This window comes from Phaethon aethereus (assembly GCF_964289735.1).
Source record: "Phaethon aethereus genome assembly, chromosome: 6".
Taxonomy (NCBI): domain Eukaryota; kingdom Metazoa; phylum Chordata; class Aves; order Phaethontiformes; family Phaethontidae; genus Phaethon; species Phaethon aethereus.
Window position 1 is genome coordinate 27,620,950 of NC_138580.1, and position 12,438 is coordinate 27,633,387.

General features: G+C 40.3%; 1 protein-coding gene across 1 annotated transcript in view; it reads left to right on the plus strand.

The window, feature by feature from the left end:
* The window catches only part of PPP1R1C (protein phosphatase 1 regulatory inhibitor subunit 1C), a gene marked incomplete at its 3' end in the record, with an annotated part of 51,255 nt that continues 38,817 nt past the window's right edge, over window positions 1–12,438 (plus strand). Inside the window, exons 1-2 of the mRNA XM_082001747.1 lie at window positions 1–326; window positions 2,616–2,676. Of these exons, the coding sequence (XP_081857873.1) occupies window positions 246–326; window positions 2,616–2,676 (142 nt within the window). The 5' untranslated portion in view covers window positions 1–245. The remainder of the gene's footprint in view (window positions 327–2,615; window positions 2,677–12,438) is intronic.

Sequence of the window (12,438 nt, forward strand, 5' to 3'; positions counted from 1 at the left end):
GTTCCTTTCAGCTGTGTGCTGAGAGGACCTGAAGGGCTGCAGAAGAGAGGGGGGAAAAAAAGAAAATAGCCGAGCCAGCGGCAGCTGCGTGGATGTGGAATAAGGCAGATCCCCGTGCGGAGTCGGGAGCTACAGCTGCCGGCGGGGAGCCCCCAGCCCGGCTGTAGGGAGGGCGCCCGCGGAGTGGCGCAGGCCGAGTCTCAAGCCCCAGGCTCCTCTCTCCTCTGACTCACCTCGGCATCACGATGGAGCCCAACAGCCCTAAAAAAATACAGTTTGCTGTGCCACTGTTTCAGAGTCAAATAGATCCCGAGGCAGCTGAGCAGGTAAGGAGGATGAGTTTCTTTTTGGCGTTTTGGGGGAGCGGGGTAGGAATGGGGTCAAAATGTGGGGTGAGAACAGGCAGTACTTGCGGCCTAAATGCTTTTCTAGCTTATATTAGTGTAACTATAGATTAAACGCTACAGATTAAATGGTTATAGCAATGTCTGGATACACCCAAAGAGGGAGGAGGAGATGGCCACTAGCCAGAATAAAGCTTCTTTACCTTGGGTAGGTTTATTCCATATATATTTGTTGTGCCTTTTCTGTGACTGGACTTGTGCCCTGATACATACACTTCACATGAATACACGTTCTCAACAAATCAACTAAAGTATATTGTTTGTATATAAAGCAAAACGTGAAGCTGATAGTAGGTACCTAATGGAAGTATTGTGCAGAAGACAACTTATTTACCACTAATTTTAACGTGAGAAAACATGAGTTACATTTTGCACAGGTTATTCACTTCAGTTCCCTCCTGTATTTCTCACATTTTTTATACAGTCTTCTCTATGTCATTGTTACAGTGTCTTACATATTTGAAAAAGATATACGTGTAGAAATATGCCTGACTTATGTCCGCGTTGGAATTACGTGTGTACTCTTTTGGGTTTTGACTCTCTCCCAAAATGTACACATACATATAACATATATAGCGTTACAGATGTCTAAGGAGGAAAAGATATCTGTGAGTGCGTAGGGGTATGTGTAGCTGCGCATAAAGGTCACAGAGAATCTTATGAGAAAAGGTGGATAAATTGTAATTAGGTGACCCAGTATATTTCTGTCAGTGCAAGTCCTTCTCGACATTTGCTTCTGTTTTTGTAAGTCTAGTTTTAGATGATACCAGGGGAATATTATAACTTTGACAGTTCTGTGCCATTAGCTACAAAATTATTTGCACCTTTGGGACAGATATCTGGTTTCCTGAATATTCTGATGTCGTGTCTCTTCAAAGGCAGCTGCCTTTGCCAGAAAATGATGAGTTGTGAGTGACCGCTGAATGAAGAAATGCAAGAAGGGTGCAGGGGAGAATTAGTGCGGGTCTTCATTTTGTCCATAGGTACTTTTGAGCTGCGAGATGTCTGTACCTCATGGAACAGTCCTGCAATGCATTCAAGCAGGATGTGTTCTGATATTCTTCTGAAATCTGTGAGAACCATAGGGTTAGGATTTCCTGGAATTCCCGTGGCTTTTGAAATGCTGTGGCCCAAATTCTGCCCAGTATTTATGGGCAGTCCTTTTTTTATCTTGTGAGTTTAATTCCAAGTGCTATACACTTTCACTGTGGGTGTGTGATGAAATTAAAGTAGTAAATTCTGCTGTCAGCTACAGTTACACTAATCTAGAATAAACCCATTAACCCTGATGATGTAATTTTCCATTTACACCTCTGAAAGCAAAATTTGAACCCAGCTAAATACAGATGTTGGCTCAGCAACTAAAAAAGAACAAACACACTGACATTGAGGTTTTGCGTCAGAATGATTTCTGGATTAAATAGTCTTACTCCCTCTCTTAAATTCAATAGAATATCAATAGTCTGGAAGCTTTAGTGAAGCAACACAAAGCTTCCAGTGCAAATGTGTGCATAATAGGAGCGTAGTCCAATGTCATGTAGTTCAACCAGTGTTAATGGAACAAAAATACTTAACAAAATAAACTCTGAATAAGAAGAATTGCATACAATTCAGGATTATATATGGATATATAAAGATCTGTGGTACAGTACTCTCTGAAAATATTCTTCCGAAAGTCTTAAGTATTGTTGTTCTTTAGTAGTAACACCTCTGGCCACAGTTTAGAAATATCATAAATTCATTGATGGCATACATGCAATATCAACTCTCAATGCACTTACAAAATATTAACGGTTACTTGTGAGTGCTATGACAGTACTAGGTATTATTTGTACACACAAGCTCACAAAATGCTGCGATCATTTTCCTGAAGCAAAGCTAAATGTCAATATTTTAAGATATGTCTGATACATGTCAACAGTACTTGCCCACAAACTTATTCAAGGTGATTGCAAATCCTACAGGTATCTTGGAAAGCTCTCCCCTGTGCCTTTGCTTTCCATGAACAAGCAGAAGCATGACTCTGATCACTGTCAGACTGGACGAGCAGACAGTAAGACAGTGATGCGCTGCTGTTCTTTAAATATATTTTCTTTTTTTAATTTTGCCTGGTTTATACTCAGGAGTGCACCAAATGGATTTTTTGCTTTGCTTTGGGTGTGGCGCAGTTGGTGGACCCTAATGACTCTCCTTGGTTTATGCATGTTACAGATCAGGAAAAGAAGGCCTACACCAGCATCACTTGTCATCATGAATGAACACGTGCCCCCAGGTAAGTGCCAACATACCTTCTAAACCATTGAACTTGTATACACAGGATTGTCTGCAAATTGGTTTTATTAACTACATGGTTTTAAAAATCCAACATTAGTTTCATAGCACTACATATCAAATAATGGATCTTTGAACGGTTTGGAGTAAACCCCATGAATACATGTAACTTGGCCTCCAGATATGTCAATAATTTCAGGATTTTATCTTCCATGTAAATCTTTTGTTATATGTACAAGGAGAATATGACCCTGATCCAGCATTTCCATCCACAAACTTTTTCTTTCCCTGGGTGGATACTTTGGAGATCCATGAAGTCCTAGTCTTGATTTTCCAATCTCTAGAGATACCAGGGTGGCTCCAGGGCTAGTTCAACAAAGTGAATTGCTTCTGCAAAGCAGGTTGTTTGCTAGTTTTCACATGTTTTGTGATGTTTGTTTTCGTTATTCCTTTTCAACGGTGAATACATTACCGTCACCCAAGACTCCTCCCAGAAGATTTTCTGTGGGATGGAACAATTTGAGGTTGCAACATACTTTGTCACATAAATGCGACTTCAGAAGGACTCTTTAATAAGCTGTTTAGGGAGTATTACAAGCAAAAAAGCTCAGCACAAATGGATTGCAGGAAAATGTCCTCAAGACATAAACCCTTTGAAACACACTGCCTACTTTATATCAAAATTTTCTTTTACATAGAGCTCTGCAACACTTTTTTCCTGCCTTCTCTCTTCATCACCTGAATCTTTTTTTAAAAGCAGTTCAGGCTTTTTCTCACTGATGAGTCTCTGAAGTCATTGCTGTATGTACTGGCACCTCAATAAACCAAAACCATCTTAGCTCTGTTGGGTTCTCCACTTACTCCACTGTGCTGAGGGTCTCCACTTCTGATTAGCATCACCAGTAGCTGAAGTTCCTCGGAAAGTGCAGAAAGAAGCACGTAGAGAGCCCTGCTCTTGCGGTTGAGATCGTTGCAGCACAGCACACAGATTAGGGAGGTTCAAGCGTGACATACGGCTAAGGTTATATTCTTTCGACACTGAGAGTGACCCACGAGTTTGCTGTGGGCCTAACACCGATCCCAGTCTGGAGAGTAGCTTTCTGGCCTGAATTTTGGGCAGTTCAGTTCTCAGTAGTGGTGCATGCAAGGTCTGCCTTAGACCGACTTCCCTTACCTTAGTGGGATCTGCAGTGTCTGTGTTGCTAGGACTTAATTTAAAGCAAATTCACCTTGGCTGTTAATCCCTTTTGCAATTCTCTTTGTACACTTTGTACCGTCATATTTCCTTTTATAAACAGACACTTGGTACAGTACCAAATCAAAACCAGAAAATAAGAACTCTTTTTAATTTACAGGAAATTTTACTGTAAACAGTGGTGCATGTCTGTTATCTCCTTTCCTGCAACAGTCATAATAAATCTTTAAATAAATCATTTTTATATGGGTCAGGATAGCTGCAAGTATCAGTCAACTTCCATATAAGCCCAAGAACTTGTATATTCACCTTCTTCACTTATAGTTATTCATTTAGATATTATCCCCACTTACTAGATACTGGGAACTAATATCAATGAAGGTATTCTTGGTGACATTATAAACTTGTCTCTTTTTTTTTTAATTTTCCATAAAGTCAGATAAAAATAAAAAATTTAAAAGCACCTTCATTTTCCTGCATCTCACCATGTGATTTATGCATGAGCATGCGTGTGCATATTTCCATATCATATGCTTGATATGGGCAGGTGTTTTGAATGGGATGTGCACAATGTGGCTGTGTAAACCCACTGAATACAAGGACTGCAAAGCCAAATTGGAAAGGCAGACAATAGCTTTACAATGGAAATATAAATAGTAAAAAAAATTCCTTATGGGCTTGATCTTGCAAGGTGCTGTACAGTTTCTGTAATTATTGTATACCTTCAACTTTCAGAGGAGTCAGCTAGTCCTCGGGCTCTCGACACCTTGCCGATTAAGCCCCAAATGCTGGTCTCTTATTGGATTTTGAGCAGAATTTGGTGGGATGCTGAATAATGACTTGTCTCCAAAAATGTTAAATTCACCGCTGTACATGTTTACAGTGAATAACTAATAATAGTAAGGGTGCGAACTAGAAACTCCAGCAAATTGCTTTAGAAGCATGATTCCCGAGGTCAGTGGGGAAACTGGGCAGCAGTGAATTTAAGTGATAATGTCAAAGCCACCTATTAAATTAGAGCTGGACTAGACCAGAATCCTGTCTCTTGAATTTTACCCACTGGAGTACTCCAGTTCCCTCATTAGGAGCAAACAGCTAGTGAAGGATATGCTTCCAGGGGTTTGAAATGTGTGTCCTAATGCAATTCTAAATGTTTGGATGCCCCTGCAAAGTTTACTCAAATTATCTAAACTTCTTTTATTTTGAAAAACAGACAGGCATTTTCTAAGAATCAGACTTTTCTACAGCCTTCTGTTGCAGCTGCTTCTGATTGCAGCAGGAAAAAAGCAGCATTTTTGTGGTATTCTGGTGTTCTGGATGCGGACCCATCTGGAAACCAGGAGGCAGTAAAATGTGTCTGGACATTTCAGAACTTTATATTAAATTCAGTTTGAGTTGTGCCGTACAAAGATCTAAAATAGGTGCTTTCTTCTAAGTCTTCTCATCCATCCCTGATGTCTACTACAGCTTTGACAAGAACCTGTCTTCACTGATTTAGGTCAGGTCCATTGTGCTATAAAGTGAAGATGGAATATCTACTAAGGCTAAGTCATTTTAAACTGATGACAGCTACTCAAAAACTATAAGAAGAGTCTGCTTGGCTTCCTTGCTTCCAAAGAGGCAGTAAGGGCTAGACCACATGAAATGATTTAAAGACAGGTGGTAGGTGTGACTGCAGGAGCTAGTATCCAGTCTTTAGTATCACTGACAGGTGCGTTTTCTCCTGTTTACTCTGGTTGGTATCATATATAATTGCAATCAAAGTCAACAGAAGAGAAATTTGAATTGCAGCAGCACCAATGATTGCAGTGGCCAATACGAGCTTGTGAAGCAACATAGCAATGAAAAAACCCTTAACTCTTTCTGTAAGTAAGTGCTCTGTAAAATGTTCTGTGATGGGTTATGTCACATCTGAGCAGAGAAGCTAGCGCTAGAAAATTGAGACTCGAGTTACGAAGTTACTTAACTCTGCTTCAGTTGCCATCAATGGAGTTATATTTTGTGAGCATCTGATATTCAACTTCATAATATCTAATCAGTTTTATATTTATTTGAAATTATAACACCTTTTTACTATCTGTGAAAGCAAAACCAAATACTAGCGGACAGAACTACAAAAATGTGCAGCATTTTGTCCTGTACAGGATGCCTGTATGGGTCACTGGGGTAACCCACTCGTATTCTGCTATGGCCATGGTCCCTCCCTGTCTGTACTTTAAAAAAGGAACATAAGCATATGCTTAACTATTCAGCTGCACAAGAGCTTAATCCAAAAATTGATAAAGCTCTCCTGCTTCCTCTTTCTCTTGCAATATTGGAGCCAACAGAAACTGAAAATCACCATACCTTGAAAGCAACCTTTTCTGCGCTGCCGTAATGTACTCATAACTTCTTCTCTCCGTACCAAGCATAGCAGAATATAAATGAAAATCAATTCTTATAATCCGAAGTCTGACCAGTCTAAACTAGCAGAATATCATACTGTGACAGCTCAAGAAAAAGCTGGTGGCAATGTAGAGAAGTAATGGTTGAGGGAGGAAAGCACGTCAGACCACAGCTCAGGTTTAATGCCATTGGGGCTCCCTGGGATCAGAAAACAACGCCAACGTTCCTCTACGGCCTGGCTTTGTCACAGAGCCAATGCAACATGAGAGAGCCTGGCTGGCAAAGGCTGTTCAACTTGTATCAAAGTGTTTGGTCTTGAAGCATTAGAATATGGGTGAACATTAGGATAAACCTCTGCATTTCTATGTATTTGCTGTTTCCAACTCTCCTTTCCGCTCAGTTGCCTGTTTTGGCTTCCTTGCTTCTAATGTTACTCAGTGTTTGGAAATAAAAAAAACATAGCAATGTATTTTGAGAAGTCTTCTCCAGAGCTGCCTTTTTGTATTTTGCAAATCTCATTTCAAGGCAGAAAGAGTATATTATCACTGCAAAAGCAATATGAAACTTATATGCCAAGTACAAGTCAGTACATCTGAGTTTTCTGAAGGCTGGAAATCATAACTTGAAGATAAGCAAGCTGTACCTGTCCCCAGGCAAGGAGCTTGCTTGCACCTTGTCTCTGGGCATTAGCAGTTTTTCTGTCTTGTTCCCAGCTGATTTTCTGTTGTCTAGGGAGGGATTCATGCCTGTCAGCTTACTGCCACTTCCCTAGAGGTCTGGTGAGATGCCTCAGGAGCAGCCTCAGTATTTAGTGTGGTAGCAAACAACACAGCCACATGGGTGGTAGGAGGAAAAACTGTCCTTATACCTGTGGCAATCCCACAACAAGCCAAAGTAGATTAGGTTTTTCATGCTAAATTGGTTCTAGACACTCCCAGACTTTCCTTGCACAATAAATCTCATTACCACATATAGATGTACTTTTCTGATGACGCAAACTATGCCAACACCACATCCTTGAGGGGTAAATGCAATAAGCTCTACCCAACATTGATGTTTGTGACTAATATTTGTTAGATTACGCTTCTAGATGAATGAATGTGCTTGTTTTAAATCTAATGGTCACTTTTTTTTTTTCTCCCAAGACAAAATAAACTGGGATCAGAAAAGACCTCCTAGGTAGGAGGCAGCTGCTTCTGCCTGGTATACTTTCTGACGCAAAAGCCTCACTGAAACCTGAAGCAGCAGAGAGCTCTTGGTCTCACTGTTCATGGAAACTGATATGTTTTTCAAAAGCTTGAGATTCTGGTAGGACATACTGCTTGCTTTGGTTCAGGAAATAGAAAGTGAGTAAGCCAAATAGCAGCTGTTTTCAATTGCAAATTTAGGCTTCTAATGTGGTGGTAAAGCATTCAGAAAAGCAGTACATTAATAAAAACTGTCATTAACTGTATTTTCTTTTTGGCCAAACTACTTGGCCTCTCTATATGCTAAACGTGGATACCGTTTAAGTGTGCTGTCTGTTTTTATTGCAGTCTAAGAGTTCATGGAGGTATTGCAATAAGCAATGAAAAAGCTTTGTGTCGCCTCCCACCACAGGACGGGTACAGCTCCGTGTACGTTACCAATGGCACCAGGATGCTCAGAGATCAGATACTGTTGGTCAGGGCAGTGAGGACCTTTGTGTTCTTTAGGCCTAGAAAAGGACTGGAAAGGACTATCTGATACAGTGAAACAATGAAATATATAAAACAAACACTGCATAAGACCTGACAGGTGATAGGGATTCCAGAACAGAGATCAAAATGTCTATGCTTGAAAATATTCTGCTGTTTGCAGGCTGATGTGTGACTGCAAACATTTGGTGGCAAACTACATCCCTTTTTCTTACCCGTGTATGCTATGCTTGGACGTTCTTTCATGTGGGTTACTTTGAATTTACTCTGCAGTTCAGGCTCACAGAAGCCCCTGCGACAAGCCACAGCATAAGTTCCTCACACATATGCGGTGTGAGTAAGGTCTCCATGATCTGACCCATGAAAATAAAAAGAAAAGTTCAGGGACTTAAAAAAAAAAAAAAAAGAAAAAAGAAAAAAAGTCAGGAAATTGTGCTTGAGCTGTTTTTATTGCAGTCCAGAAACGACAGCTCACAGGTTCCGAACAGAAGCAATGAATTTAAAAAAAAAAAGAAAAAGCTTTCCTTAGCGTCTTTCATGAAAATGCTCCGTTTTCATGAGAGGGTGAGGATTTTATATGTCATTGTCATCGCCTGCCAGAAGAGTTGGTTGGGATGCACCGTGCACTGCTGTGCCTAAACTGAAGGTTATCACCAAAGCAGCCAGATGCATTTTTGCTGTTCTTTGAGGTCATGAACATACTAGTTCACAGAGCGAAACATTCCCTGGGAACATTTTAGTCATTGTGTAAAACACATAGTCTGAAACAGTAGGAAACAGGTACTATTTTGTATAGTGCCCAAGTAGATTCTGGATGCTCTTTAGTCAGTAAGTAATGCTTTAACAAGGAGAACCTCATTTTACATGTTTATTTTTATCCATGCTTCCTTCATTTCCAGTGTTTAATGATTGCATACATACATTTCACATCACACATACCCTGTATGAGCTTGGTTGCTTCTACTGACTGTGGTCTAGCTGGCTGAAGTGAGTACATTTAGTCAAAACAAGACAAGCAGTCCCTCTCATTTACCAAAGCCTGTCCTCCCTCTGTGAGAAGGGGGAGTGTGGGATGCAAATACCACCTGAGAAAGCTCTGGCCTGTGGGAAAGTCTGACCCAGACCTGCAGACTGGAAATAGAGGTTGGATATTCACAACCAGGACTCAGATTTCTGGCTTAGATTGGAGAAGTGTTGCAGCTGAGAGGCCATGACGCCAAAAAAAAAAAGGAGTTTATTTTCTCCCAATTTGGGTGGAATTGCATTTATCCATTTCTCTTGTTCCGGTCTTAAATCCCCAATGGGTGAACTGATGTACTTTTTTATTTATCAGTGCAGCTAAGCCCCTAAAGTGTACCGTGACATTACTTGTTCTTCCTGCTCCCTGCCTCCTGTTGGTTTGGTGTTGGAAGAGTCAACATCCATGGAACCATCTGAAAGTGAAGGAGGTATTTTTAGTGTTGAACCTTGTACTCTTCATCTGTTTTCCTCATTCCTTATACAAAAGCACCATAGAAACAGCCACCTTCCACCCCAGGAGATTATTTGCAAATAATTTTTAATATATATGGCTTCATGTTACAGATCTCCAGCTGCTTGATTATTCAGCATCAGGACTGATAAGATTTCAGACTGTTTACCTTTCTTATCAGCTTCATGCATATCAACATGACAAAGAGGTGTGCCTTGGGTAGAGAATAGCGGTGTGCACAACTACCTAACCTGGCGAGGAAGTCAGTTGGACAGCTTCTAACTTTATTGCATTCACAAGGCTTAATATTTTGCTAGAGGAATTCTAACAGATTTGCACTGTGCCAAATACTTACACACCTCATAGAGTTTGTTTTGGTGAGAATTCTGAATAGATGGTGAGTTTTTCTATGTAAAAAATGCCTAGGCGTAATTAACTGCTTCTTATAGTCAAAGTGCTTAAGCTATATTTCATACAGCTACATGAGTATACAACTTTGGGGGTTTGTGGCCTTCAAAAAAAAAGAAAAAGGAGAAATTTGGATGAAAATAGGTCTAGTTTAGCCTGGAGAAAACATTCTGTTTGTATTTTGAGTGTTTTTTTTTTTTAAATGGTAAAAAATTTTAGAGACAACTTGAAATTAAATCCGTTTAAACATTGTATGACAAACTGTATTAACAAGAATGTCAAATTAGTCTGGTTTGAGGTTGCGTTTGGTTTATACTTCAATAATGTGATAATACTGATTTTTTTTTTTTTTACATCAGGTAATAAACTAAAATCCATTAATAAATATTTCAGCCTTGCTGAGCAGAAAAAAACACAACACAGGGTTACCGGGTTTATCTGACCTCTAGTATTTAGTACTTAATGCAGCACTCATTTGCCATGGTGACGTATGTGGAATAAATAGATAATGCAGAGAGATGAGAAAGAATCCAGCTTTCAGCACTAACCTTATTATGCTCAGAATATTGTGAAGGGGTTGCACTTAAAGCATCAATCAAGATAGCCTCATTTATTGAGCTTTCAGAGGCAAAATTTAACTCTTTATATGGAGTAACTGAAATTAAAGCTTCACTTCAATATACACTGGAAGTGGGAATTTAATGAATCTGGACTGAAAGCTAGCAGAGACTCTAAACAAAATGAAGCTGTTGACCATGAAAGTTTTTGCCAACTACACAAGGCTGGCCTGCGGAAAGTCAGAGAGAATGCAGGGAGGTGTAGAGCTTAGCGTTGCTTTCCTGTGAGTCTGAGCTGTCTGTGTCACCAGCTGGTGGAAATGAGATCAGCTGGACCAGCCAAGTCTCTTTTCACAGTAATCAAAGCAGTTCTAGGGTAGAATTAAACTGTGTGTCTGTTGGAAGGGGATCTGTTTTCCCCTTCTCCCCCTCAAAACCCTGTTCATGTGTCTGTATTTAGAATCATCGCTTCTAATATTTTTTTCAAATGGCTTTACTGGGGGATCGAGATAGTAGTGGAATGAAGCACAGTTACATGCTCTCTTTTTGTCTATGTTTTCCCTGGGATGCAGACGTACCACAGAGAATTAATGTCTTGGTGTTACTCATCCTGCGGAACCAAACCGCACTTACAGAGTTAGCAGTGCTAAGTAGATGAATGTGCATTTTAAAGGCAGTGTCTTTCACCAGAGGCCATGTCCTTCATTCTGACAAGACAAGCAGAGAAGAGTCGTGCCAGGCAGGACACAAGCTTGAGCAAGGCAGGTGGGAAGTTCAGTAAAGCAGTGAGCTCTATTGCGTCCCACAGTACCGCTTATCCTGGTACCCCGACATCCCACAGCCTCAACATGTCAGCACTGAGAAAAGAGAAAGACTTGTGGTGACAGTATTCCCTCCAAGTCTTTCTGAAGTTCCCTGCCATAGCTGCTCTCAGACAGTGGTAGAAAGCAAAGAAGTTCTGGATGAATCTTTCCTGCTCTTTCTTTGACCACCACCAAACAGTAGTATCACTGGGATCAGCCGCCGTGTAGCTGCAACACTTGCTCCACCTTCTCTCTGTTATATTAGAATCTGCAGGACAGCTACGGAATCAGGGAGTAATTTAACCAGCTGGTCTGAATGCAATGTGTTTGTATTACTTAGTGCAATTTTATAACCTTCTCTCTTTGAAGCGGAATTGTAGTGATGAACTAAAAAGTGATTGGGAGAGCAGGGGAGAAAAAAAATTTTCCCTTTAAAGTATTGTGAACTGGAAGTTTTTTTGATCCAGATCAACATTAGGTTTTTACTATCTTTTTTAAAATAGAGTGAGTAGACAGCAGGGCTGTAATTGTTTAGAAATGTGTTTTCAAGCCTCTTAAAATGCTGATGCTAGTGTGTGACTTAGGCTTTAAAGGGTACAGCGTATCCCGTAGGAGGGTGCGGGACAGCTCGTTTCATGGGAATGACAGCGAGGTGTTTCTGATTGTGACAGTACAGATGGAGATGTGTAAAACAAACCCCAGGATCCCCCCTGCCTCTGGTATGTAGTGAGGTTAGTAGAAATTCTGAAAAATGCCTTTAGAAATCATGGCTGACTTAGTCTGAATTAACAACTGATTGCCTGCTCTTTTCCATCCCACCGAGTCGTGCTCATGGTGAGACTGAGATTATGGAACCTCGTTTTGCTGACTCTTTGAAAGCTTAGAAAACCAAACAGTGAATTTACAAAGCTGGTATTTGCATCTTCTTTTTGTAAAAAGGCTTGTAAACCCCAAGAAGTGCTATTATTAGTAGCTCACTTGATTCATGCATGGGATGATACAAGTATGTGAGGAGCTTTATGCATGTGTATTCTAACCACAAGCAAGCCGTGAGCAGTTGGCCAGGACTAGCTTTACAACACGTTCTTACTGAAATCCTTGAGGTATTATTCCAAAAGGAAGGAAACTGCAAAGGCAGCAATAATAATCACTGGCTAAGGAAGAGTTTTATTGTTTTGTGTTTGTTTTCTTCTCCCCTGGCAAATGTCACTTTCCAGAATGTATAATACACAACTGTTCAGCTAAGATTTTTTTTTTTTACATGACTT